The sequence below is a fragment of the Alternaria ventricosa genome, assembly GCF_023758065.1.
Source record: "Alternaria ventricosa strain BMP 2768 chromosome Unknown scaffold_6, whole genome shotgun sequence".
Lineage (NCBI taxonomy): Eukaryota > Fungi > Ascomycota > Dothideomycetes > Pleosporales > Pleosporaceae > Alternaria > Alternaria ventricosa.
In genome coordinates, this window is record NW_026055686.1 from 1,414,110 (window position 1) to 1,440,955 (window position 26,846).

The 26,846-nt window shown below is 53.6% G+C and overlaps 10 protein-coding genes across 10 annotated transcripts; 5 read left to right on the top strand and 5 right to left on the bottom strand.

Moving 5' to 3' along the window:
* Positions 1-113: 113 nt before the first annotated feature.
* TIF1 (translation initiation factor eIF4A) lies at positions 114-1,539 on the top strand (the record flags this gene model as incomplete). The annotated part of the gene is made up of 4 exons (XM_049342487.1): positions 114-147; positions 272-415; positions 472-1,473; positions 1,529-1,539. The coding sequence occupies 4 exons, from the start codon at positions 114-116 to the stop codon at positions 1,537-1,539; spliced, it is 1,191 nt and encodes a 396-aa protein (XP_049200639.1).
* A 597-nt stretch (positions 1,540-2,136) lies between these two features.
* Positions 2,137-3,328, top strand: J4E93_004560 (uncharacterized protein; the record flags this gene model as incomplete). The annotated part of the gene is made up of 3 exons (XM_049342488.1): positions 2,137-2,247; positions 2,307-2,490; positions 2,544-3,328. The coding sequence occupies 3 exons, from the start codon at positions 2,137-2,139 to the stop codon at positions 3,326-3,328; spliced, it is 1,080 nt and encodes a 359-aa protein (XP_049200640.1).
* A 2,507-nt stretch (positions 3,329-5,835) lies between these two features.
* Positions 5,836-7,686, top strand: J4E93_004561 (uncharacterized protein; the record flags this gene model as incomplete). Its single annotated transcript, XM_049342489.1, has 2 exons — positions 5,836-7,386; positions 7,438-7,686. 2 exons carry the CDS (start codon positions 5,836-5,838, stop codon positions 7,684-7,686), a joined length of 1,800 nt encoding a protein of 599 aa, XP_049200641.1.
* A 1,620-nt stretch (positions 7,687-9,306) lies between these two features.
* Positions 9,307-10,600, bottom strand: J4E93_004562 (uncharacterized protein; the record flags this gene model as incomplete). Its single annotated transcript, XM_049342490.1, has 3 exons — positions 9,307-9,468; positions 9,541-10,206; positions 10,268-10,600. The coding sequence occupies 3 exons, from the start codon at positions 10,598-10,600 to the stop codon at positions 9,307-9,309; spliced, it is 1,161 nt and encodes a 386-aa protein (XP_049200642.1).
* Positions 10,601-11,133: 533 nt separating this feature from the next.
* Positions 11,134-16,056, bottom strand: J4E93_004563 (uncharacterized protein; the record flags this gene model as incomplete). The annotated part of the gene is made up of 2 exons (XM_049342491.1): positions 11,134-15,947; positions 15,996-16,056. 2 exons carry the CDS (start codon positions 16,054-16,056, stop codon positions 11,134-11,136), a joined length of 4,875 nt encoding a protein of 1,624 aa, XP_049200643.1.
* A 572-nt stretch (positions 16,057-16,628) lies between these two features.
* TRM5 (tRNA(m(1)G37)methyltransferase) lies at positions 16,629-18,074 on the top strand (the record flags this gene model as incomplete). The annotated part of the gene is made up of 2 exons (XM_049342492.1): positions 16,629-16,875; positions 16,930-18,074. The coding sequence occupies 2 exons, from the start codon at positions 16,629-16,631 to the stop codon at positions 18,072-18,074; spliced, it is 1,392 nt and encodes a 463-aa protein (XP_049200644.1).
* Positions 18,075-18,260: 186 nt separating this feature from the next.
* J4E93_004565 (uncharacterized protein) lies at positions 18,261-21,463 on the bottom strand (the record flags this gene model as incomplete). The annotated part of the gene is made up of 2 exons (XM_049342493.1): positions 18,261-20,973; positions 21,027-21,463. The coding sequence occupies 2 exons, from the start codon at positions 21,461-21,463 to the stop codon at positions 18,261-18,263; spliced, it is 3,150 nt and encodes a 1,049-aa protein (XP_049200645.1).
* Positions 21,464-22,066: 603 nt separating this feature from the next.
* J4E93_004566 (uncharacterized protein) lies at positions 22,067-22,888 on the top strand (the record flags this gene model as incomplete). The annotated part of the gene is made up of 1 exon (XM_049342494.1): positions 22,067-22,888. The coding sequence occupies one exon, from the start codon at positions 22,067-22,069 to the stop codon at positions 22,886-22,888; it is 822 nt and encodes a 273-aa protein (XP_049200646.1).
* Positions 22,889-23,678: 790 nt separating this feature from the next.
* On the bottom strand, positions 23,679-24,137 carry J4E93_004567 (uncharacterized protein; the record flags this gene model as incomplete). Its single annotated transcript, XM_049342495.1, has 1 exon — positions 23,679-24,137. The coding sequence occupies one exon, from the start codon at positions 24,135-24,137 to the stop codon at positions 23,679-23,681; it is 459 nt and encodes a 152-aa protein (XP_049200647.1).
* A 1,268-nt stretch (positions 24,138-25,405) lies between these two features.
* Positions 25,406-26,564, bottom strand: J4E93_004568 (uncharacterized protein; the record flags this gene model as incomplete). Its single annotated transcript, XM_049342496.1, has 2 exons — positions 25,406-26,149; positions 26,199-26,564. The coding sequence occupies 2 exons, from the start codon at positions 26,562-26,564 to the stop codon at positions 25,406-25,408; spliced, it is 1,110 nt and encodes a 369-aa protein (XP_049200648.1).
* Between the last annotated feature and the right edge of the window lie 282 nt (positions 26,565-26,846).

The window sequence follows — 26,846 nt, forward strand, 5'->3', positions numbered from 1 at the left end:
ACACAACTTTCCACACACGCGGCGGCATCCAGAGGATCCTCCGCTTTAACCCCGCCACGAGCAACACTTCGACTACGGTCCCGCACCAGTAGTCGCTCCTTCCAGTCGCAATCATGGCTGACAAAGGTCTTGAGGACGTGCCCGAGGGTGAGTTGTGCTCCGAGTGCTGTCCCGCCGCTCTTCGAAATTGCGCGCCCCGCAGTGCGAGGGCGGCGGCGACGATAGCCTCACCTGCGAATAATTCTGCGAGCCCACGCTAACCCACGCGCAGGCCAGATCGAGTCCAACTACGATGAGATCACCGACTCGTTCGACAACATGAACCTGAAGGCTGAGCTCCTCCGTGGAGTCTACGCCTACGGTTTCGAGCGCCCCTCTGCTATCCAGCAGCGCGCCATCATGCCCGTCATCAAGGGTACGTTTGCCTACCCCCACCACCGCACAACCACACAAGCGACTGACATATCTTAGGCAACGATGTTATCGCCCAGGCCCAGTCCGGTACCGGTAAGACGGCTACCTTCTCCATCTCCACCCTCCAGAAGATCGACTCCAACGTCAAGGCCTGCCAGGCGCTCATCCTCGCCCCCACCCGTGAGCTCGCTCAGCAGATCCAGAAGGTCGTTGTCGCCATCGGTGACTTCATGGACGTCCAGTGCCACGCCTGCATTGGTGGTACCAGCGTCCGTGACGACATGAAGGCCCTCCAGGACGGCCCTCAGGTCGTTGTCGGTACTCCCGGCCGTGTCCACGACATGATCCAGCGTCGTGTCCTGAAGACCGACCACATGAAGATGTTCGTCCTCGACGAGGCCGATGAGATGTTGTCTCGCGGTTTCACCGAGCAGATCTACGACATCTTCCAGCTGCTCCCTCAGTCCACCCAGGTCGTCCTTCTCTCCGCCACCATGCCCCAGGACGTCCTCGAGGTCACCACCAAGTTCATGCGCGACCCCGTCCGTATCCTTGTCAAGAAGGACGAGCTTACCCTCGAAGGTATTAAGCAGTTCTACATTGCCGTCGAGAAGGAGGACTGGAAGCTCGACACCCTGTCCGACTTGTACGAGACCGTCACCATCACCCAAGCTGTTATCTTCTGCAACACCCGCAGGAAGGTCGACTGGCTCACCGACAAGCTCACTGCCCGTGACTTCACTGTCTCGGCCATGCACGGTGACATGGACCAGGCCCAGCGTGATGTCATCATGAAGGAGTTCCGTTCCGGATCTTCCCGTGTCCTCATCGCCACTGACCTTCTGGCCCGTGGTATCGATGTCCAGCAGGTCTCCCTGGTCATCAACTACGACTTGCCCGCCAACCGCGAGAACTACATCCACCGCATCGGTCGTGGTGGACGTTTCGGACGTAAGGGTGTTGCCATCAACTTCGTCACCGCCGACGATGTCCGCATGATGCGCGAAATCGAGCAGTTCTACAGCACACAGATCGAGGAGATGCCCATGAACGTGGCTGGTAAGTGTTTATTGTATATCCATACCTCAAGCCTGATTACTAACGTGCTTGACAGACCTCATCTAAGAAGTGGTGCTCTGCTATCTTCTCATCGCCGCCTCACTCTGCCCACTAACGCTTCAGTGGCGCATTGGATAGAGGCGGTGGTCTTCTAATACGAGTACGCCTGCACGGCCAGGGGTGCTCTCTGTTTGGTCCGGTTCAAAAGTGGTTCGAGGTTGGACGAGTAATCGTCTATACATCGCGGCATCTTGGCGTTGGTCTCTCATGTGCGAAATGATTTCCCTAAAAGAATGTCTGCATATGATAGACTTACGGTGCGTAGTTGATGGATGGGTCCTGTTTTGCAATTTCATGCTACTTTCCTATGTCCTCGGGGACCTGCTGCACGTCGTCAACGCATGCTCACGCGGTGGGATATGTAGCACTTCACCATGGCCACGCGTGTCGATGATAACGATCGGGAGTTTCCTTTCATATAGAGATGCGATTCAATTGCATGAAAGTTACTTAACTTGCTCTTCGCCATACAACTGAGTGATGTGACTACCGCCTATCGACTGTGGTTGACGTGACGATCTCCACACGGCATCTATTTAAGGCGCGGGAGATTCTGGGGCTGCCACGAGGCTCTTGCATGCCGCCTATCGATAACCTCGGTCCATGACCCCACTGAGCTTCACGCTCCCGACGCACGCGCATCTCATGAGACCGACAGCATGGCTCGCCCAAAGCAAAGCCATTGCGACTATGGCGCTTTCCCAAAGATCTGTTGTAAGCATCCTAGGATTGCGCTCTGCAGCAGGCCCTCATCTTGCTAACACGCCCAACAGCGCGCATTGGACCGCCTCCGAACATATTCCCCTCCGCCGACGCAATGGTATAACTGCCCCCTTACGAGACGCGCGGCGGTTCTCATATTGCTCTTTCCGGACCGGCATGGCGAGCTCAAGGTGGTACTTACGATGCGCAGCGCGCAGTTGCGCAACTATGCGGGACAGGCTGCGCTGCCTGGAGGTACAGCATCATACATTGGGGTCGGATTGGACGTGCATGTTGACACGGTCTAGGCAAAGCAGATACACTCGACGAGTCCCCATGGGATGTTGCACGACGCGAAGCGGACGAAGAGATCGGGTTGCCTATGAACGAGGAGAAGCTTCGAGGATTCACCGTGGAGCACCTTTGCGAACTGCCTGCGAATCTCGCAAAGACCGAACTCGGAGTGCGGCCCTGCGTCGCCTTTCTGCGTCCGGCAGAGACATCCTCCGACGTGCCCGCTTCCTCCGACACGAACAGTCTCTCTGTAGAAGAAAGGCTTATGCCGCGACTCGACCCCAGGGAAGTAGCAGCCGTCTTCACGGCGCCGTTTCACAACTTCCTGCGCAAAGGGTGGGAGGGTGAAGGCCCGCCACCAGTGCAGAAAGACGGTAGACCCGAAAAGTGGTATCGAGGCTCTTGGACAGACTGGCACGAGTCACGCTGGCGAATGCACAATTTCTACATGCCACGACCCCCTCCATCTCCGACACTACTACGTAATTCCTCGCGGTCCTCTCCGCCATCTACACCAGAGCCTTCTTCGCATCAAACTTTACCTGATGGAGATGACCCTAGCCCAGAGCCTAGCGCAATCGACAGCCTCACCACGTTCAGAGTATTCGGCATGACAGCAAGGATACTAGTCGATGCGGCGCGAGTAGCATATGGTGAAGAGCCAGAATTCGAACACAACAGCCATCACGGGGACGAGGAGATGATAGGGAGGTTATTGAAGATGGGCAGGCTCAGTGAAGTGAGGAAGAAAGGCGAAGTACTTACGCGCGAGGTACTTAAAGAAGCCAGTAAGATCTAGAAGATTAGAGAGGGCGAACTCATCCAGACAGTCGTACCATTATACGCCACGATACCTCACAGATGACGGGGGAGGCATGGTATAGATAATCGCTACACTTTAATACTAACATGAAGTATTCACATTCTTCATTTATGCCTGTTTTGTCTTTCGGAGCCAAGGTCGCCATGTGGACCTCGCCCAGCGGCTTCCAAAGATACGAGGCGACAAGGCCCGTTGGGCGCAAGGAAGGATACCGCTGCACGATCCATCTTGACACGATAAGATTTTTTACACATGGGCATCGTCGGGAAGGCGATGACATCGTATTACCACGGCGATTCGGGAGATCTCGGGCGTTTTCTTTTCAACCCGAGACCTCAGCGGCGTTACTTCAATGAGAGGATTCCACAGCACATGCGAAAGCCAACCACACCAAGAAGCAGCTCTCTGCATGAAACTGTGTCTCTGCAGCATAACCATCTGAAAAGCAATCAGCGAACAACGCCTTTAAACGCTGCTCGATAAGGGGCGAGCGTAATTTCTCTACAACCAGTGACGACACACATGCATCTGCTTGGCGAACTCTTGTCTCTTCCGCAGTGTTCCGCGACGCGCCGTCCTGTCCGCCCGCGAGCAACGGAGTGCATTTTGTGATCATAGCGATGTTGACATGTGAAAAGCCCAACGATGGTCCTTGGCAGTGCACGGCGCAGCCCGCTTTTTAGCGTTCAGCCTCAGGCCCAAGTGTAGATCATCATCATCCGGCAGCTCTTGCCCCCGTTGACCATCTTCACATGCCCTTGTTCCTTCCTTGTCTCCGATCATTCACAATTTGCATCGTCTTTGGGCTCTGCGTATCATCGACGCACCGACGTACTCAGCACTGCCATGAACACTGGATCACGGTCCGATTGGTCGACTCAGGTCGGATTTGAAAAGACGTTGAGTGCACCGCCCACGCCCAGAGAGCAACTCATCATTACAGACCCACCGTACGCGACGCAGTGCGTGTAATCCACTCAAAACGAAGACAAGCCGGAGTTTAAGTTTTGCAGGTCCTCGATCAGCACTCGCCTATAAGCAACCTCCAGGCTTGTACGCGCTCACCTTGCGGCGGCATCAACTATACAGGCAGGCTTCTGGAACGCACGTGGGGACTCGGCGCCTTTTGAGGAATGACGATAAGTCGAGATAGGCTTTTTGCCTAAGGCTTAGCCTTGGCCGAAGCAGAGTCAAACACCAGAGTGGATCTTGGGCGAGGGTTCTGGCATTGTTGAGACAGCTTCGAGCTTCCACCCGATGATCTTGGCCCGACAAGCTTCGCACACACGCAAGCAATCAGAGCCGCCAGTGTCAAACTTCCCTCAACCTTATTTGCGTTCTAGTATGCGGCTGTGGCTTCATCGGGCTGCGAAACGGTGGCCCCCTTGTTTGGTTGTGTCTTGCGCGGGATGCTTGGCAGCGAAGCCGACGCAACGGCTCCGCTTTAAGCGTTTCGTCATCCGTTTCGACGCCCCTTTTTGGCACCACGAATCACCGTCCCTCGACAGCTTGAGCCGCATCTTATTTTCTCGTTGCCCAGTCCATGTTCCGCGCTTAGCAGGCCCCAGTCAAGTCGGAGGAATCCGGACCGCACCATCGCATGGTGATCCAGATTGGAGACCGCCATGCCCGCCGCCTAGGGGTTCTCTCAAGTCGAAGGGACTCTCCCTGCATTGCGGCGCGAAGCCGACGCCCGCGTCACAGCTATTCGGTCCTGCTGCCCTGAAAGCGATGCGTCAGGTTCGCTCTAGGCCCCGATATGACAGGTAAGATGTCTATGTATGACGGACATGAAGTAAGGAAGGACTCCCCAGTACTGTCAATCTGAATGGACAACTTCGATATGGTGACTACGTGGATGCAGTGCACGAATACTATCCATCATACACTGAGTTATCCACAGAGTACGCAAGCAGCATAGCCACGATGCAGATCATGGAAGGCGATAAGCATTCGTCTTGAATGTACTAAGCGACGGAAGCTAGCTCAACATCTTGGCGCATCGTGCACTGCCAAGGTGGAGTTACCATTCCTGGAACTAGATGAAGCGAAGAGGACCTCAGGTCGTTATCTAAGTGTACGTGCGCTGGCCGCTGCTCGGAGCTTATTCGACGCTTTGATGTGGATACCAGGAGGATGTACGCAACACTTCGTCCTCGCCAAGCACTCTGAGATCCCACCATGACTCCGTGGAGCCTCATTGACTAGCTGCCAGAGGTATTTGCGCTAGATTGGCACGCAGTTCGAAACAGGACCGATACTAGAAAGGCAGACCCATGCTGATCCCGCTCGGCGCGTGTTAATACAGTGGTCCATTCCCGAGCATCGCCTCTCGGGTTTCTATCAAATTGCCCCGTGCAGGTCAATACTTGTCCCTATTGCGCGTTTTGTGGTCATAGTTTCTTTGGTTTCTTTCCTTTATTTGCCGTCTCTTCCGTCTTTTAGTCTCTACGGTGCAGGACACCTATTCTATCATTTCAGCAATGGATACTCGCTACCAACCAGAAGGCTTGTCCTTTGGCGCAAAAGACACCTTCAGCCCTAATTTCGAGAACAACGGACAGTTCCCTCTCCCACCAAACCAGCAGCAACCTCAATATGCACCTCCACCTCAGCCTCAGCATATGAGCCAGCAGTACGGTCTGCCTTCCGGACCTCGTATGCAAACTCCTCAGCAGCAAGGGCAGTATGGTCTACCTTCTGGACCCCGTCAACATTCTCCTCAATCAAGTCGGGATGTGAACAACTACTCCCGCCTGTCCAACCCTCAACAGCAACAGCAACAACAAACACCCGAGCAACAACAACTACAGCCAAATCAGTACCAGCCGCAACCTCAGGTCGCACAACAGAACCAGTTCTCTTTCGAGTCTGGCGAGACTACTCGCATCAACACATGGGCAGCCAACTCGCCGGCGGCAACACCAGCGCCTATGTACGCATCTAATGGAGGAGGCTACTTTCCCGGTCCGGTTGATGCTAACGGATACCGCGTCGACACGAAGGAGAGGCAACCAGAGCCAGAGAACCCTTTCCGGGACCCAGCTCTTCAGTCGCCACCCCAGATGGACGATATCGATCTCGAGAAGCACAAGCATGCCGGTGGTCACTCGGAATGGGACAAGCACACCAAGATCCCCGGCAGGAAGGATCCCAACCAGCCCTACCTCACTTTCGGACAACGGCTCAAGCACTACACATGGGCGAACTATACCCTGACAATGGCTACTGGTGGTCTCGGTACGCTTATCGCCATCCAGCCCCATTCCTTCCCCGGTCTCATCACCATCGGTGCCGTTTTCTACATCCTCAACCTCATGCTGTTCACTGCCGTCACCATGACAATGGTCCTCCGCTTCACCAAGTACGCTGGGTCCTTCAAGGAATCCATCAAACACGAACGTGAAGGACTCTTCCTCGGACCTTTCTTCCTATCGATCGCTACAATCATCACTGGAACGCAGAAATACGTCATAGAAGCGTATGAAGAGGATCACCCGAATCGTGCGTGGGCAATCACTACCATGGCAGTCGCTTTCTGGGCATACACCTTCATCACTTTCTGCTTGGCTTCCTTCCAGTACTCGTTCCTGTTCTGCAGCCACACGTACAAGCTCACCAGCTTCATGCCCTCATGGCTGCTCCCTATCTTCCCTATCATGCTTGCGGGTACGATTGCCTCAGTCATCGCCAAATCACAGCCCGTATCGTCCAGAATGCCTATCCTGGTCGCCGGACTTGGATGCCAGGGTCTTGGATTCACGGTTGCTATTCTCATGTACGCGCATTACATTGGCCGTCTCATGCAGGTCGGATACCCCGATCGTGAGCATCGAGGAGCCATGTTTATCGCTGTCGGACCGCCTTCTTTCACCTGCTTGGCACTGATTGGTATGGCCAACGCTCTTCCCGACGACTTTGACTTGCAAGGCGACGGCCTTGTCGACGCGAAGTTGCTCAGGACTTTGGCTCTCATTGTCGCACTGTTCCTTTGGGTATTGGCTATGTGGTTCTTCATGATCACTCTTGTCGCCGTAAGTTCGCCACCGTGTCTCGTTCTGTAACAATACTAACATCATCTCCAGGTCATCAACTCGTGGGCTGTCTACTTCCATCTCGGATGGTGGGCCATGGTCTTCCCCAACACCGGTTTCGTCATCGCCACCATCTCTATCGGTAACGCGCTGAAAGACGAAACGGTGCTCTACGTGGGAAATGGCCTCACGATCGCCATCATCACGATGTGGTGCTTCGTCTTATTCAAACACGTACAGGCCATCTATGTCGCCGACATCATCTACCCCGGCATGGACGAGGACATTGCAGACCACTAAACGCCAAACCCAGTAATCTCAGCACCATCGCTCCGCGCCAGGCGATCCCTGCTACCAACTTGCTTTCAACGGCGTTTCTCTTCGGTTTACGTTTCTCTCACTCGTTGCACCACCACGTATACGCCTGGCGTGAGTCAAAAGCCTCACGCTCCTTTTATACCCCCATGTTTCCGCCATCGCTTCTCCGTACCTTCTCCGAAGCCGCCAGCAGGTCTACAGGCTTCCCTTGTTTAGACACCACACTCTCCATCTCCATTCCAGCATTAGACCTAGGGCGCGCCAACAGACACTTGTAATGCACACACACACCATCACTCTTTGTATTCCCCGAGTTTTATCCATTTTACTCTCTCCATCGGCTTTTGCATAGCGTCGGCGTCATAAAAAATCGGGAAGGGGCAACAGATACCACGGGCAATCTTTTCTTATACATACTTCGTTTCTCTCGACACGAAGTTTGCGCTGCACTGCACTTTGATGGGGGCTGGAGGACGGAGATATTGAAGTTGGTCAAAACCCGTTCCGATAGTTGTAGATAGCTTCCACAAACAATGTTCGAATGCATGCGCGCGTTTGTTGCTCTTTCCCACCATATTATCGTGTTTTCGTCTTCGCTTTTCTCCCGTTCCCGCCAGCTTCGCAAGCTTCACGATAGCCAGATTACGATCGGCCAGATATCCATCTACGTAACTTCCCGTCCTTAGGCACCTAACTAACCATCATCACTCCGCTCACCATCATCAAAGCAACGCATCGACATCCCATCCTTAGCAACACTCCAGACCAAACAAATTCCCCTACCTACCACACAGCAAATGCCACAGCAAATGAAACACCTCAACAGTCTCAGATCCTAGTGGCCGCGCCAGCCCTTCGACCATCTCATTCAGCAAAAAAGCTTGGCCCGCTTGGCGGAATTTCACATGCCTCTGCACTGTAACACGACGATTCAAATTGCGCGCATGTGGCCCGTGCGTTTTCGCGCTCTGTAGTCTGAGATAAGCGCTTTTGTTTGATGCGTGCGCGGGAGCCAAGACGGGCTTGGGGGGCGCGTGGGATTTCATGTATGTGCATAGGGCTTGGTAGTTTGGGGGGGATTTGGGATGCTGGTCGTGGGATTTGCAATTGAACCTTGGGAAAGCTTGGCGTGGGTGTGGTTGTTGTTTGTGACATGGGGAGGATGGGGAGCCACGAAAATGAATCGGAAGGGAATGGGACTAACTGAGACTGTGTGTGTGATGAAAGAGGAGCATGCGTGCAAGGGCTTTGTCGCTGGGCTGGGGCTGTGAGCGTGATTGATGCGTTGGTCTACGTATCCTCCTTCCCCGGATAGCGAGTGATGCGGACTTGGCGAGTAGACACCGCGCGTGGAGACGGGATGATGACGGAGTGGAGACGGAGTACGTTCTCTGACAGTGTAGTGGAGAGGGAAAGATGGAGTGTTGGAGGAGTGAATGGGGAAGTGGAGATGTAGATCGTTGTATGCGTGTTGTATGGTACGAGTGGAACTGGCCAGCGCTTCAAGGACGTTTGACGCGTAATATTGTAGCGGGGAGACGGGAAGATAGTCGTCATGACGTTGCATCGATATATGTCAAGATGGATAGATGGATGGCCTTACTATAGCGTGCTCTTGGGCGCTTCTTTGTCCTTCATGGAACGGACTAGTCGGAGTGCTTCGTCGAGTCCTCGTTTTGTGTTCTCGAAGTATACGTGTGAGAAGGAGCTGCTGGCTTGCCCGCTGATGGTTCGCGCTTGGATACCGTGGCTTATCACACTTCCCTGATAGCTATGTTAGCTTATGCTGTTCTCTGCCACTCGATAATCAAGGAAAGATGGAGATCAGAAACTCACTCTCATCAAATGGAAAACCCTCGCAACATCCCATCGGTCCTGCCTCGGATCCCACCCAGCCTTCTTTTCATAAACCTCCAATAACTCCTGCATACTCGGTAACCCATTCTGCACTTGATTCTCCTCATCATAAACATCGCCCCCTTGATCATCCCTCACCGTCTGCACCGCCGGCCCCCCAGGCATACCAACCTTACTAGCCCTATTCCAATACGGCCCCGTCACATACACAACATCCATAAGCGGGTGTCCCAGCGTACTCAACTCCCAATCCAAGATAGCAACCACCCGGGGCTCAGTAGGATGCAAGATAATGTTATCAAACTTGTAGTCGCCGTGAATGATGCAAGTGCGTTCCTGGGGCAGGTGACTTCTTATGTAGGATACGATTTCGTCGAAATGCGGGTGTGCGCGACCGAGTTGCTTGCCTGTGGTTATGTCGCGGACTTGAGCTTGTTGGGCTTCGATGCGGGAGAAGGTGTTGCAGTGGCGGGCGTAGAAGTTGGTTTTCTTGCCGAAGGTGGAGAGGCCGACGGCGTCGGGGTCGATGGAGTGGAGCCAGGCTAGAGTTGAAATGACGGATTGCCAGGCTGCGCGACGGTCGGAGAGGGGCAGAGTGGACAAGTTCGGGTCGGTGATTATACGACCTTGGATGTATTCCATGACCTGATGGAGAGGTAGGTATGTTAGATTGAAAGCGTTTGTCGGGAGAATGACTGGGACTTACGTAGAAAGCTGTTCCGATGATTGATGCATCCATACATAGGCAGTATACTTTTGGAACTGGAAAACCCTCAACCGTTCCGAGTGCTTTCAAAACTTTGTACTCTCGATCGACTTGGTGTGCTACAGGCGAGATGATGGTGCCGCTGGGTTTCTTTCGGAGTATGTAGCGTGTACCAGCCGCATCGTCGACGTAGTATGTCGGATTGCTTTGTCCGTAACCAATCTTTGTCGATAGTACGGGCGTCTTCAACTTAGGTATCTCTTGCTGTAGGTACGAACCAAGCTTTTGGTCGTCCAGATCATGTTGCGTCTTCTCTTTCTGTGTGTTGACCATCGTGGAGTGTGCTTTGCCTGATTCCTTCGATATCAGCTATCGCGTCACAGACAAGTAGATACGTAAAACCCATGGTGCTACTGAAGGTTTACATTGGCGTTGTGGTCGTGTGCGAGTAAGCTGCGTCGATCCAAAGGGTTAGCCTCGGGCAACCGCGTGTGAGGGGTTCTGGAAACAGGCTAGCGCTTGCGGGGTGCATGTGAGCTGCGCGCAGTATTACGAGCTGCAATTACTACGAGCATCAACACCATCAGGGCCAGAACGAAGCTATAGTCTAGCAATGAAGCTGGATAGACAGAATCTCTACGCTAAATTATCGCGCAAAAGGAGTATCAACTATACTCTGGGTATCCCAAGAAAAGCTATACAAAAGCCCGACTATAACGCCAAAGCCTGACGGGGACAGCAACAACAACACCTCGACCGACCGTCTTTCCACTGTTCTACAACTTCGGTACAAGAATTAAAACCCTTCCACATGGCGCCGAATGTCTACATGTAACTTTTTCCAGCCAAATACTCATTACGCGTCCTCATGTCGACGCCTCGCTTCCTTCGCTGCTGAAGTAACTTTGATCTAATCGCAATATCCATTCAATCTTCTCCCTCTCGCTTCGCGCTCGGAAGATGTACGTGTTGCTTCTCGCGAAGACAGCAAAGACAACGTCCTTGTGCGCGCCGGCATTTCCTTGGCCGTTGCTTTGCTGTCCGCCTCCAAGGAGTTTCGCGATTTGCGGCGAATGGTCGATACGCGCTGTGCTGACATTGATGGCGTTGATCTCGTCGCCGTCTGATGAGTAGATGTGGAGGTATGGCTTTCGTAGTTCGACGTATCGCCGTATCCAGCGCGTGTTTGTCGGATCTGGAGTGAGGAGGTAGGACGCTTTCATTAAGTTAGGGTTCTTGCTAATGAAGCGGACGGTAGCTGTCAAACTGGGGGTTGGGTTCGGCGATGGAGAAGGAGAGCGTGCCGCAAAAGCGGCGCCGTTGGTGGGAGGCTCAAGATTCGTGGGGTTGAGGATGATTTCCGCAGGCGCTTTCTTGGTCTTCCAGAGCGAGACCATGCGTTGGAGGAGTGCTATCTGAGCCTCTTCCAAGGGCTTATCCTTTGAGGAAGCAAGTGCGGAAGCAGGTATGCTCAATGCCTTGGACGACAAAACAGAACGCGCTGTTTCTATCTCTGCGATTCGAGCGCGGCGCTTTTCTATGTGAATGAAGTCGCGCACAAGCGAGACACCGCGCGGCGTCCAGCCCGCGAGCTGCTCTTCACCCTTCACGTAGTCGTCTTTCGTGTTCATTCGCCAGAGGTCTGTCGCACGCTTGACGGAGGTGGGGCGAATAGCAACGTTGAAGATTCCTACGGTCGAGTGAACGACCTTCACCGTGTTCCAGATATTGGCTAACGAGAAGAGAGAGGTCTGGCGCATGTAAGAACGGCCCCGGATCTGTACAAAGAGGTCGAAAGAGAACGACATCGGTTCGATAAGCTTGGAGGAGGTGACGTCGAACAAAAGCGTGACTTTCACGCGGAAGTTGTCCTTTGTCGCCCGATCGAGAATTTGAGACGCGTGAGCCGTACTGTCCCATCGGCCTACAAATTTGACGTTTGTGGTGCCATCGGCGTTCTTCCTGATGACAGGTGGCGATGTCAGATCGACAGGTACTTCCTTTACGGGTGAGCCGTAGTTAGGACTGTTACCAGCTGCATCGACCAATCGAATGTGACCCATGCGCAGCGATTTGACATCCTCCCACTGTATCGTGTCTCCGGAAGTATGGGTGAGGTTGACAACGATGCGACGCGCTAGACCCTGGTGGAGTTGGTATACCCCAGCATCCATAACGTTGCTCTGCGTTACCTCGACGGGTTGGTATGTCCCGTCGTCCGTAATCTCTTGGATCTGGATGCGTGAGAAGATGTCGTGTGTATCCTCTGTATAAAACTCCGACTCTGGAAGTCGTGCATGACGGCGCTTCTGCTTGGGCTTTTCCGCAGAGTCGCGCATGTCATCCCAGCTCAACAGTTTATCGAGGTGGATATCCGTAACCTTGGCAAAGATAGAGATTCGAAGGAAGGTGTCGCGCGGGCTCGGGTATGGAAGACTCATGCTGTGCACACTCTCAAAGCGGATAGGGCCTTCGTTGAAATCGGTGATCCAGGTCGTGGTCGTGGCTCCACTCTCGTCCGAGATACCAGGTACAAAGAGCACAGCGTGGACTTGGGTGCCTTCTCGTTCCGGAAACCCAACAAGCTCATGCATACCGACATTGAACTTGAGCGTAGTCGAAGGTGCTTCTGCAGACGAAGGCTCCAGTGATAGTCGGATGATACCAATGGGGTTTGCTGTGTAAGGAGAGATGACGTCCAGGCTGAAGTCTCGTACTCTTGATTCGAACACAGCAGCAAGCGGAACGTCCACATCGCCAATACGCGAGAACTCGGGCATACAGGGTTCTGAGAACGGCGACTCTGGGTTGAAGTGCTGGAAGTATTCGGGTCGGTTCATGTACTGATGCATTTGATGCATCCGTCGTACGCGATCGCGCAGCTTCTGTAATGACCATAGGTGCACCACTTCGTTCTTGAAGTCGATAACGCGAACACCAACGCATGGCTTGGACTGGCTGTCGAGGTATTCGTCGTCTTCTCCCGGAATGCCCATGTTCACCAAGTCGTAGGATGACGGAACAGTGTGGCCAACATCGACAATGCAGAACTGAAAGACTACGCGCTTGTCCATCTGTTGACTCATGACCTGAGCCTCTTTCAGAACAGCGGCATTCTGCAGAAGTGTCTCGGCCATTGTGACGTATTTTCTTCGTCGCCACTGTTTGAAAACAGTCCGGATCAACTCCAGTTGCTGCTCATTCTGTTCGTTGTGTGCATCTTTTGCTTCGACCTCACCTTCACCTTCGGCTTCCGGGCTTCCGTTGCTTTCAGGTACCCACTCGTGGCCAAGCTCTTTCATTTGACGTGCAAAAGCCTCTTTCTGCTGTTGTAGCTGCTTTTGCATCTCTTCTTTCGCGGCTCGCAGCTCTTCCAGCTCGACTTTAGCTTCTGCGTCAGCCTTTAGCTTTGCACTGTAGTCCTCTTTCCGCTTGTCCATCTTCTCTTCCATGTCTTCTCGTATCTCCTCCATCTTTTCGCTGCCATCTTGCCTAGGCGTAGATGGCATCGTCAACATGGTATCGAGCGAAAAGTTGTCTAGCGTCCCTCCAGAAGCGTACTTCTCTCGTACAGGATATGAGGACATCGACTCTGTATCCTCGTCGCTGAAGATGCGACTCTCGGGACGTGCTTTGCGGGTTTCGCGCAACCTGCTGAGATCTTCGAAGAGAGCCTCAAAGTCTTCGTCTGGGAGATTTTCGATGCGTTTGTCTGGTCCCAGCCACGCGGTAAGAGCTTCTCTGCGTGCATAGGAGAACTCGGACTCACGACCGCGTTGCCAAAATGCAGGCGATCCTGCCCTCGGACTATCGGGGTCGAAGTCAGAGTTTGCGATGCTGATGGCGCTATACGATCTGTCGTGACCGGGTCTTGGTGCAGGCGAGGGAGAGTTGAGCTGGCTGGCGGTAACCGTCTGTCGCAGTAGGCTTGTGCCTACTTCAGCACGCTCAGCTCTTGCCTCTTGCGGGTTGTTGAAGCGGAAGATGTGGAAGTCGCCAAGGATGATGCGGTGGCCGCTCTTGAGTAACCTTGGCTTGTCGATGCGTACACCATTGACCATGACACTTGCGGTTTCCTGGGGTATCACCGTCACCTTGCCGTCCACGTTCTCGAAGTGACAATGTTCGGCAAGAATCTGCGAGCCATTCAGACGTATTTGTGCGGTTTGGCCTTCAACATCAGAATTGCCAACGGTCGTCGTGCCCGGTTTTAGGTTGTAGACGAGACATTCAGTCAAGAGAGGATCATCGCTCAAATTGACCAAATGAGGCATATTCTTTGGTGTTGACAGACCGACGAAACCCTTCTCGATGCTGATACCAAGTTCTTCCAGCGCGGCTTCTCGTTCCTTGTGGATCTCTTCCGTCTTCTGCAGCTTCTCTTCCCAAGTTTGATTCAACTCAGTATAGAGTTTCTCTGATTGATCAAGCTGCTCTGCAATCTCGGCCTTGGATACCTTCTTGATCGAACCGTCTGCTTGTGTGATGGAAACGATCTGCTTCTCCAATGGTGTATCGGGTGCGTACTGTTCTTCTATGATGCCATTCGCTCCGGCAACTCCACCGCCTCCTCCACCCAGCTGAGTCCGCAGTTTTGACAGTTCTTCCTTGAGCTCTCGGATCATGCGCGCGTTCGGGTCTTCGTTTACGACAGCGTGGTTTTTGATGCGTTTTGCGGAGTCTGCGTAGCGGAGGGTCGAGAGTGTCTCCTCGAAGTTGATGTCGGCGGGAGAGATGGCAGCAATCATGGCTGTCATACTGTTTCCTCCCAAAGAGTCTTTCAAGAGCCATGTCAAGATGGAGTCTCGGTATGGCACTTGGGTACCCTTCTTCTTGCCTCCCGACGACTGGTCTGCAAGCGCTGCAATGACACGACCCAGTGTAGACAGAGACCTGTTGATCTCGGCACCCTCCTTCAACCTTGCGCCAGTCGCACCCGTCGACTGGGCTCGTTCCGATCCAGCCAAATCGACCAAACTGATCTTGGCGACCCTCTCTCCGCTCATGCTTGTCTCGACATCGTGGCGTTTCTGGGTGAGGGTAAGGGTGAAGACGGCGTGCGATCGCGAGGACGTCTCGTTCATGTTAGTGGCCGCTACGGTACGGGCCTTGTTTCCCTCGTCCATGAGGTTCTCGATTTCGGGAAAGGACTGGACGACCAACTTGGCGAGATCCTCGACATAGGGACCAGTGGAGGGATGCTCGCGAACTCGCAGGTTTCCTTTATTCGACGGGTTCAGCAGGTCGCGTACGCGCTCGTTGTAGATTTCCAGGTAGGACACTTCGACGGTGCAGGACGAGTTCTTGTCTGCTTGTAACCCCTTGATCCTCTCGAACATGTCCTGGCAAATCTTGGGGATGATTCCGTACTCGGCGCCATAGCCCATCATAGAGTACGACTTGCCCGAACCCGTCTGACCGTAGGCGAAGATACAGTTGTTGTAGCCCTGGAAGGCATTGTCGAGCAGCGGCTTGCCAAGATCCTCGTGGAGGTTGTCCTGGCCGGCATAGTTGGGAGCGTCGCGGTCGAAGGACCAGTACGACCTGTCGAAGGCGAACGTCTTGGTGCCCTCGGAGGCGGCTTTTGCGGCTTTCCCCTTGATATCGGCATGGGCGGGAGGGGAGAGGATGGTCTGGTCGCCCTTCATCTGCACGATACATTGGGCATTGCGCGCCTTCTCTGCGCGTTGTTAGTTGCGACGTTATAGTAAGGCAAGGGGCTGCCTACCTCGGCCGTTGAAGGGCCTGCATCGCACCACGACCTTGATGTTTCCTCCGCCAGACGCCATGGTGGGCGTGGTGACTTTGTTCGTGCTCGGAATCCGGGGTATGCGGACAAAGGAGATGGCAACGGGCCGCTCGGTCTATGCAGCGGTCAGACGCGGGATCCGGGAGACTTCATGGGCGGCGACGACAGTGGACGGACGAGAGCGAGGGCGCGGTCGCGGTCATCCACGGCTCAGGAGGCGGTGCTATGGCGAAGTTGTTTTGTTGATTGACCACTCGAGTGCAAGATTAGGTACGCGATCCTGGTGTCCCGACCCCTGCAGCCGACCACTGCGCTTGGACTGGCCTGTCGTCACCTATGCAGCGGACCCTGACGCCGTTCAAGACACTGACACTCTGCACGTAGTCGAGATCGATAGAAAGATGACTACACGTGTCTCAGACGTGAATGCTCTCCTCCTCTCGAGGTCGCGCCCAAAGCGGTCGGTACCTGACATGTGCCATGCTGGGGTCATCCTAACGGTGCCTGCGTCATCCCTCACCAAAAAATAATTCCCCAGCCGCGACACACCCACGCGACACCCGATCTCCACGCGCCCACGATTCGATGTCGGCCACAGAAGTGACCAACGACATGTTCGCGCCTCCCGTGAACCGCGCCATGAAGGTGCTGGACCGCAGCTTCTTCCAAAAGACCATCCCCACCTCGGCCGCCCGCATCTTCAACCCCAAAGACATATCGCGATGCCGCAAGGAACTCACCGCCAGCAAGGACACGCTGCCAAGTAATCGCATAGATCCGATAAGAGTCGACCCCGATTCAGAACAAGCGTCGAGAGGCAGCAAGTGCCTTCTCCTGCGACCAGAAGTCGTCCAGTCCGGTGAGTCACCCCACGGCGGTAGTACATGGAAGTACTGAGTCTGAAACCAGGCAGATCGGACGACGTGGTCCCCTAAGCTACGCGATCTCGAGCAAGACGGCACCCTAGGCGTCATACCGTACCAGTTGCAGCTCAACTACGACTACTTCACCTACTCCGAGATCACGAGCGCAACCATCCCCCCACCCGAGTCCGTCCACGACGATGAGATACCCCAGGGTTTCGCCCTCGCCGGCCACGTCGCCCACCTAAACCTCCGCGAGCGGTACTGGCCCTACAAGCACCTCATTGCAACGGTCCTCGCAGACAAGAACCCCATGGTCAAGACGGTCATCAACAAGCTCGACAACGTAGGCACCGAGAACGCATTCCGCACCTTCCAGTACGAAGTACTCCATGGCCCAGACGACATGAACGTCGAACTGCGCGAGCAGGGCTGCACCTTCAAATTCGACTTTGCAAAAGTATACTGGAACACGCGTCTACACACGGAGCACGAGCGGCTCTGCAACATGTTCCGCGAAGGCGAGGCAATCTGCGACGTCATGGCCGGCGTAGGACCCTTTGCCATACCCGCGGGCAAGAAGAAGTGCTTCGTCTGGGCCAACGACCTCAACCCCGAATCCTACAACTCGCTCGTGGGAAACATCAAGATCAACAAAGTAGGCGACTTTGTCCGTTCTTTCAACACTGACGGCGGAGCTTTTATTCGTCAAGCCTCCGCGGATCTATTGACAAACGACGAGCACTCCGTATCCATCTACCCCAAAACCAAGTCCTCGCGCAGTAAACCAGAAGAGAAGAAACAGCCTGAACCCCTCAAGACGCTCGTCCAACCACGCTTCTTCTCACACTACGTCATGAATCTCCCCGCCTCCGCCATCACCTTCCTCCCCTCCTTCATCGGTCTCTACGCCAACGTCCCTGGATACCCAGTCTCTGAGATCAAGAAACTCCTCGCGCCACACACCTCGCAGAAGCTTCCCATGATCCATGTACACTGCTTTTCGACCAAGAGCGACGATAATGTGGAGGAGATCAAGGGTATCTGCGAGGAGGTTAGTAGGCAATTAGGTACCGCGATCACGCCAGATATGGAGGATGTGAACGTGTATGATGTGAGGGATGTAGCGCCGAAGAAGAGGATGTTCTGTGCTAGTTTTAGGTTGCCTGAAGAAGTGGCTTTTAGGCAGGTTTGAGGGGTCACTGTAGATGATCAGGGGTGGGGAGAGATGGCGGGGGATGTCATAGATCGTAGATTTGGTCATGATATTGACGAATTACGGAGGCAGTGGATGCTCTTACTGCTTGGATACGCCTTCTACGTCGAGGATAAATCAAAACCGTGTGTTGTTCGTCCATCGTGTCGCACTCCCCCACATACTCTATAGATCCATCAACATCTCATCCTCGATATCGTCATCAAACTCACCCTTTACTTTGACCGCTTCCGCACCCCCCTCACCAGCTACCCCCAGAGTCTGCCTCTCGTCCCCTCCCGTCAGATCAACAAACTCTTCCATATCGAAATCGAACTCACCGTCATCGTGCACCTTCTTCTCCACCTCGATATGTGGCTGCTGAACCACGACGCCAGAAGCATCACCGAGATCCATCGAGACATCATGCCCGAATTTCCCGCCTGCAGCACGCCGCACATCTTGACTCATATTCTCCTCCCTCTGCGTAACATCATCCGCCTCTTTCTTCCCATCAAGCGCTCGCTGAATCCCCTCATGGATCTCACACCGCGCATCTGGGCCATCGATCCTCTCATACCGCTGACACAACAGTGCATCCAACGTAATCACCCACTCCATGATCTTCTTTTCAAACACCGGCTCGCCGAACACGTCATATGCGCTTTCCGACGCGTAACCCCACTCTGGACTGTTGCGCTGCATGTCGAGTTTACGCGAGCTTTGTACAATGGTTTGGATGCTGACTGGAAGGTGGAGGACCAGGTCTTGGATCTGGAAACCATGGGGTGTGCGCTCCAATGGAAGTTTGGACGACTTGGTACGCTCGAGAGCGTCTGTTGTGCGGCGTCTGGGTCGACGTGTCTTCACTGTTTCGTGGGACGGCGCGATGCGAGGCTCCTGTCTTTGAGCAGAGATATGGGTATGAGATGGAGAGCTGGAGTGTTGCTGTTCTTGTGTCTTGAAGTACGCTTCCATCTCTTTGCCGCTTTGATCGGGACGGTGCGTCTCTGGAGGCTTTGAGATTCGGTTAGACGTCTGAGGGCCAAAGGAATAATCTTTGTCTTCAGCAAAAGCTCGAAACTCATCAGCCACTGGTCGCGGATCGATATTCATCTGACCGTCATCGTTGTGCAGTGGAAGATTTCCGGCGCGCTCTGAGCGGGACTGCGGTTCTGCCGAGGAAGCTCGAGAAAGACCATTAACCAGCGATCCAGCTATTTCCTTGTCTCTGCCGCGTCCAAAGAAGTTACGGATATCAGTATTGTCGTTTGAGTGAGTTTGTATTGCCACTGGGCGGTCCGCTGGGTTCAACATGGGTCTGCTTGGAGAGGATGAGTCGTTATTTGGGAATGGTGCTCCTCCATTCTTCCTGGCCTGCTTTTGTCGGCGAGCTGGTTCGAGAGCTTGCGTGCCAAGTAGATAGTGTCCGAGATCCGTACCGTTTGACCTCTGCTTTGGTGGTGCAAATGGTGTATTTACATAGCCAGGTTGAGTGCGTCGATTTCGAGGAGCTGGCGTTACTGGAGAGGTCAACCGCTGTGAGCTGATTCCGATTTGGCTGTAATTACTGGGTCCTGACTTGATGGAGTTGATGTCAGGTCGTGCGAAATGGCTCGACATGCCAGTCTGTGGCGGTCGAGCAGCGAATCTGTGGCGATCGCGACTGTTCATAGTCCACTCTTGTGTCATATCGTCCAGAATACCAGCTTCTGAACTAGGGTGCGGCATGTGCTGGATACTACCTTCCAGTTCGACATCCAAAGGAGACCTCACGTTCGTCTTTGACAAGGTCTGAGGTGTTAGGGGCGCCGCTGACAATGGACGACGTGGAGTAACAGCAGGACTGGGAGAGGTGAGATGCGCATCGCTACCTCTTTGGCTTTTGACCGGGCTCAGCAGCTGTTCGTTGCTCGCAGCTTGTTTGGGTTTGATCGTAGTGTTCATTCGAGCAATGGTCCATGGATTAGACACTTCCATTGCGCGTAGACCCTTCTCATCTTCCTCTTCGACCACAGACGCTGGGTTTTCTTGCAGAAACTCTAGATCATCCTCATCAATACCATACATGCTTGACCTCCAGCGAGGCAGCGCCTGAGCCGGATCAGTCGTGGGTTGCTCATTCCGATTTGCAGGCTCATCCTCATGTATCGTGATGGAGCTTTCGATGCGACTTGGTAGCTCTTCAGATTGGGGCTCATACTGCCGTTGTGCAGACGTCGGCATCTCAGCATCCTGAATATCTGGAATATCCTGGACAGCCTCAGGATAGTAAGCTCTTAGCAGCTTATCCACAACCGCAACAACCACTTCGCTGTTGTCGAACATGACGTCGTCTTTGGCTGGCTCGATGTTGGGGTCGTAACTGTCAGGCGGACAAATGATGTTCATGTAGAAGAACGGATCCTTGACGCCAGCCAGCGAAGGCGCTGATTTTCGGAGTCGTTCTTTGTAAGTTGTGATAATCCGCTTGATAGTACCACGACTGTTCGACACAGGCCTTGCATCGATCGAGACGAACGCCCCTTGATGGGCTATCTTCGGTCCGCTTGCACCGGGCTTGGGCAGGAAAGCATGAACCTCGAAGCCATTGGCCTCCAATGCAGTCCAATCACACTGTAGAGCGCAATCCTTACCGATGACCTTCAGGACTGCATCTTCAATGTTGGCGTCGGCTTTCGGCGCATAGACAAAGTCACCATTGCTGTTCTTCGCTTTCAGTACGCGAAGCCTGAAGCGTATAGTAGGCCTGGCGAGTGCGTAGGCTTGCATCAGCCGCCGGATCTTCGCAAGCACTTTCGTTGAATTCTTGATCGCCGTCACTTCTCGGACGGGTATGAAGGCGAAGAACTTGGTAACCTTGACCGTTGTGCCAACCGGATGGGAGTCGTGTTCGGTGCTGCAAAACTTAGTCTGTGATAAGTGACCGTACGCTTACCATTGATGTCTTACGAAGCCAGCTCGCCGTTACGATCATACTTCAGCTTGACAGCAACTGGCTCTCCTTCTACTCGAGTAGTGACAGAAAGCGAGCCACTCATGTCGGCCATGCTTGATAGTGCCTCACCACGAAAGCCCAGCCATTTCCCTCCGACTTCTCTCAGGTCGTGAAAGTCTCGTATTTTGCTGGTACAGTAGCGCCGACATACAAGAGGGCGATCTTCAGCTGGTATACCATGGCCATCATCTTTGACTTGGATAGAGTCGACCGTGTTAGCAGTGATGTCCACAAATATGCTCTTCGCTCGCGCATCTAGAGCGTTGTCTATGAGCTCCTTGACGACGGAACTGGGATCGACAAGGACCTGTCCGGAACCGATCTGTCGCGTTGTCGTTGGTGGGAGAGCCGCGATGCTGGGTACCGCAACACTGTCGAGGCCTTCCGCCATGCTGGTAGAAGCGAGAACGAATTTGCAGAGATCCCATCGGTGGCAGAAGATTGAGCCCGAGTGAGACTCATGGTTTGGTAGTCGGTGCCTCCATCGTGCCTACCTCTTCCACCCAAGTCGCGTCCGACGTGGAAAGAGCCCGACGCGACGCGCCGAATGCTTCGCGTGCGCACTCATCTCGCATACATTGATCCTTGATATGTAAGGAGCACTTCGTGAATCGCATGTTTCCAAATACGCGATGTTTAGGTGTTCATAGAGATGAGTTTAGCGTGCGTCATCGCGTGCTCTCAAACTGGCTCTCAAAGTATCCAATCACAGCGTAGATAGCCTTGGGGTGCGGCAAGACTTCCATAGCTCTTAAGAGGGCCCGCTGCCGCGATTACTGTCGCTGTACGTATCTGACTGACATTTAGTTTTTACCATTCGAGTTTCGCGCAGGACGAATCTGGATTGCTGTACATTCACGTTGTTGAGCTTCACGCTTTCCAGCTGTCTAGAAACATCCGCAAGTCTACAATATAGAAGGTATACTTTGCGCACCATCGCTGCGAGACTTTGGTTCATGCTAATTACGTAGTCCTCTAGTACAAATCCTATACCATGGCTTATGCGACTGACGCTGCACGGTGGCGAGCCCTTTCGACACGAGACGCGGACGCGAATGGGCACTTCATTTACTCCGTCAAATCTACCCGAATCTACTGTCGACCAACGTGCCCTGGACGACTAGCAAGGAGAGCAAATGTCGGTTTTTATGCGACACCACTAGAAGCAGAGGCAGCTGGGTTCAGGGCGTGCAAGAGATGCAAGCCCAACACCGTACTCGAAGATCCACAGGAGCGAGCAGTGGAGAAAGCATGTGTATTGATTATGGAAGCCTTGGAGAACGAGGACGCGGGCGCATTGAGACTCCAAAACCTAGCCAAGAAGGTCAACCTCACGCCGCGGTACTTTCATAAGATCTTCAAGGACAAGACGGGTTTGACACCGAAGGAGTACGCAAAGAGAAAGGCGACCGAGCGCGACAGCCCCAGCACGGTAGCAACATCGGCGACAGCAGCAGATGGAAGTAATCAGTCGTGGGACTGGGATACATTCGATTTCAACGATATAGTCGACTTGGGGGCAGACTCAAATGCCCTCAATACGGACGATCTCGCCGTGCTCGAGGGACAATCCTCCGTGATCAATCCCGATCTCGACTTCGATATGACCAGCTTTATCCAGTCTTGGAGCGACAGCTATGCGTTTGATCAATCGATCTCATGGCCTGCCGGCTGCGACAACATTGCCGAACCCTTCCTAGGGTTGCCAGATACTACAGGCTTGTACGAGAAGGCGAGGCCGTCCGTCTCCACACTCGAGTTGGATGCCGCGGCCTTATTCGACAGCGATAGAGCGAACAGTACTCTGCAGACGTAGTCTCCATAGCGTCAATACACAGTATACCATGCGCATCTCACAAGATGTCGCATTGTGCCCTTGTCATCACATCTGCTCGCGCGACATGACATATCCATACCACCGAGTCGACATCACGCGTCGTGTACGTCACGCGTTGTGTAGCGTTCGCTTAGAATATCGTAAATAGGGGGCACCTAATCTTTGCATCGTCAGCGACAGTTCGAAGCTAAATTTCCATGAGGTGAAAGTGATGATGCTCTTCAGAGACCAAGTTATAAGCAGCGACGGCGTAGCATTTGTCGATGCTAGCCATACCTTTTCCGGCTCTTCCTAAAGTGTTTAATGGTCGATGTACATATCATCTTTTGAGCTGTGCGCGCGCGTTGCGAGGATGCGGGTGCTGTAGAGAGGAGGAGATAATGAACGTACCATGAGAAATGAAGCACAGCAAGCAGCGGCTGTGGGTTAGTGTAGAACAATCAGCGAGCTACTATTGATGCGCGCCACTGCTCCGTAGGGCTTTGCGCAGCTTGCACCATGGTGTTGTAGACCTGGTTTGGCGGCGTGTAAGAGCGGATGAAGAAAAGTTGAGGGCTCAGAGGAAGCTGCAGAAGCCGCCGCCAGGGACCCACATCAATCAAGCGAGACGCTAACGGCATTCATTCGCTAGCTCCACCTGCATCCATACATTTGCTGTAAACTTCGAATCTTTAGCATTCTAAGCTTGTCGCTGAAGATATATACCTAGCTGTCGAACCCTCAATCGGTCTTTCGATATCCACGAGTTCCAACGACGATATGAGAAGGCTCACTCCCCAACAGCCTCCCAGGCACTCAAAGGATCCGCCCAAATCTCCCAATGCCCTATCTTCCCCTCATAATCAAACTCACTGAACCGATAGATGAACTGCTCGTCCCATCCCTTCCCCGTCTTCTTACTCGTAAACCTTCCTTTGCCAACAACACTCACCATCCCAGCGTCCGCATCCACAATGAACCCGCTGTCTCGCGGGAACGCATCATCCGGCAAGACCATGTCCAGCACATCAGTCATCAACTTGAAGTACTCCTCGCAGCCGTCTTTGCCAAAGAATGTCTTGGCTAGGAAAGGCAGTCGCGAGCGTGACCACTCGGGGCCATGCTCTGTGATCTTGGGCGACTTGGTGAAGTAATTTGATAGGAGGTCTGAGGGAGGAGGGGGCGAGATCAACGCGCAGCAGAAGAGGTAAGTTGACATTCGCAGCTCCATGCTCCGATCTGAAAACATGACTGGTGGGTCTTTCTCCGCGAGGGTCCTTCCGAGACGGTGAAGCGGGTATGTTGGTGTTGGTGGCCCTCGCTGTGAGCGACGTACATGGGCCCTTTTGCTTGCTGATCGGTCGGGTTGTATGCAGTATCGCACGCTCCGAGTTTTGATTTGATATACCCGCAAAGTGGCGTGCGCACCAGGCGGTGGTCCCGAGAGAAAGGGTGTGCTAACAGGTTGTCGGTTCTGTTGCGGAGCGGTGGGCGTCAGCCGAAGACGCAGGTAAGATTTTGGTTCTGGCAGCTTTCAACGTCGAGTTGATGCCCTTGAGTCGGGAAGGATGTCAGTAACGAATATCACAGGTGGGTACGCTGTGGCCAATAATGCGATATGAGTGCGTGGGGAGAGATGCGATCGATGATGGGTTTGGAGAGCATGCACGGATGACTGGCGATGAAGTCATCGTGGTATTTACCTACACCGGTGTACAGCGCCTGCATTTGCATGCTGGCTCAGGCGACATGGTAGGGAGGAGCGTTGTTCCACCTGAGTATGATGAGCACGCCTTCCTGAATCGCATTCCTCCGAGAGATCAAAACCTGCCTATCATGGTGGTATTCAAGTTGGTCATGTGCATTGCATTTCGCGCGTAGAGCCACGCCACAAAAAACAACACGCTCATTACCACCTACGACCAACTTCAGCCACAGCCGATGGTGCATAATTTTGTATTCCCAAAAAGTACCCAACGCAATCATCGCAGGGTCCGCCAATGCGACCAGCGCCAACATACCGTAAGGGGCGTATGTTAGCAAGGCTATCGTCTAATCTACAGCGTAGCATCAACTGTTGGCATGCATATGCGGCTTACACAATGTAACGGTTCTGCGGATGTGCCCTCTCTTCGCTTCAACCTGGGTATTCAGGTGAGTCAGATGAATTGCATGCAGATGGTCACGCGATTTTACTCATTATTCGCAATTCCTTCTGGGTGAGGTGATTGTCAAGCGAGAAACTGAATGATGGCTGCATTGCTGCCTTATGGAAGGACTAATGTTTGAGTTTGATTAGTGTTGCCCTTGGGCCTAAATTATGTCCAAGGTAGTAGAGAAGCCTGCTGCCCACTCCTAAGATCCTGTAATCTGTAATAGCAGAAAGCTCCCCTGGGAACTGATTGCAAAATGCTGTTCCGTGGTATCATCCCGTGTTCCACGGCCCCTTTGAACGCCTCGCGCTGTGTGGTTATATACAAGTACAATTTCACCCTTGGCTGACGAAAGATAGTGACCTCAGTCCATCGCGGTGAAGAGACATACCTGCCTGGCCATCTGACTGGCCAGCAAGGTCTCCCTAAAGACTTGATCCATGCCGCCCTTGAAATGGATCGTGTAGCTGTCTACTTTACCCTTCCTCTTCTTCTCTCCCCAGACAAGTTTGATCAGCTTTGCATCGTCGCATCGCTTGCCCGTCCTGCTTCCTGGCTTTACCCAGTCTTGCTGATATTCGTACAATGTCTCCGGCATGGCATCGTCGTTAGGATCTCCTTGCTTCCACACGAAACGACGTCCACCGTATATAAATCGTCGCGGTGACCATGGTATCTTCTGTTGCCTATCTGGGTATTCCTTGATCGGTTGTGAGAATGGCCCGCGCAGATGTATGCACCGCGATTTGTAGGCTGCGTCTTTGGTCATGGCGCGCTTCTTGTCGATGCCGGAGAGAAGGATGTTTATGCATGGTTGTGGGTATTCGGCGACACGGAAGAAGTCTGCAGCGTTGACTTGGCTATCGTCGCGGTGGGTGGCTTCAAGCATGTATAGAGCGTATTTGTCCGAGTAGTCGCGTGCGCTGTAGATGTATTTCCTGAAGCCGGAAGATCCTGTCCACTCTCGCGTGCGGTGAAGATTGTACGTGGTTGTAGGCTGGTGAGGATCGAGCAGCGAGTGGTACGGTGTATTTGGGGAGGGGAGTTCGTCATGCGGGGCATGTGAGACAGGCGAGTATGAGGTTTGCCATGTAAGGAGGTTGTGGATCTGAGGCATGTCAGTCACGACCCAGCAGTGGACAGGAATTGCTACTCACTGCAGACAGACTCTCGCTCTCCTCGTCCAGGTCTCCATTCGCGCCCCATTGGTTCGGCGCTGGCACAAAGACGCACTCGTTCCCGTCTTCGTCGATCTGGTCGCTCCCGCTTTCAAGATGCGGCCTTAGCGCCCGCTGCCTCTCCCTGTGGATGTTGATCTGCGTCTTGATGATGCGCACTTGCTCGTCTGAGTTGTCGTCTGGCGATATACTGGCATGCGATTGCTCAATCTCTTGCTCCAACGCCATCGCTGCTGCCTCATGTTGCAGGTAGGAAGTGTCGTAGAGCCAGGCATGTTCGGATTCAAACGCAGAGCTTCGCAGAAGCTCCAGATGCTCCCGTGATGTGAGTGCCGGGCGGTCCATAGTAGGGGTTTGGGTGGTGTGTGAGCTCAGAACTGCGAGTATATGAAGGCGATTTGTTCCAGACCGAGGAGTAAAAAGCAAGTCGAAATGAAACGGGGTGGTGATTCAGCCTGGGGTCGCGAGGCAGCAAAAGGAATATGGAGGCACACGAGGAATGAGGGACGGCGGGCTGGACATAGCTGCTAGGCTCGCAGCAGCTGATGAAGCACCATAAGAATCAATGGGCGAGTAGCGTCGCACTGCATCCCCGTCGCGCCCGCCACGCCCTGTCATACCGACTGT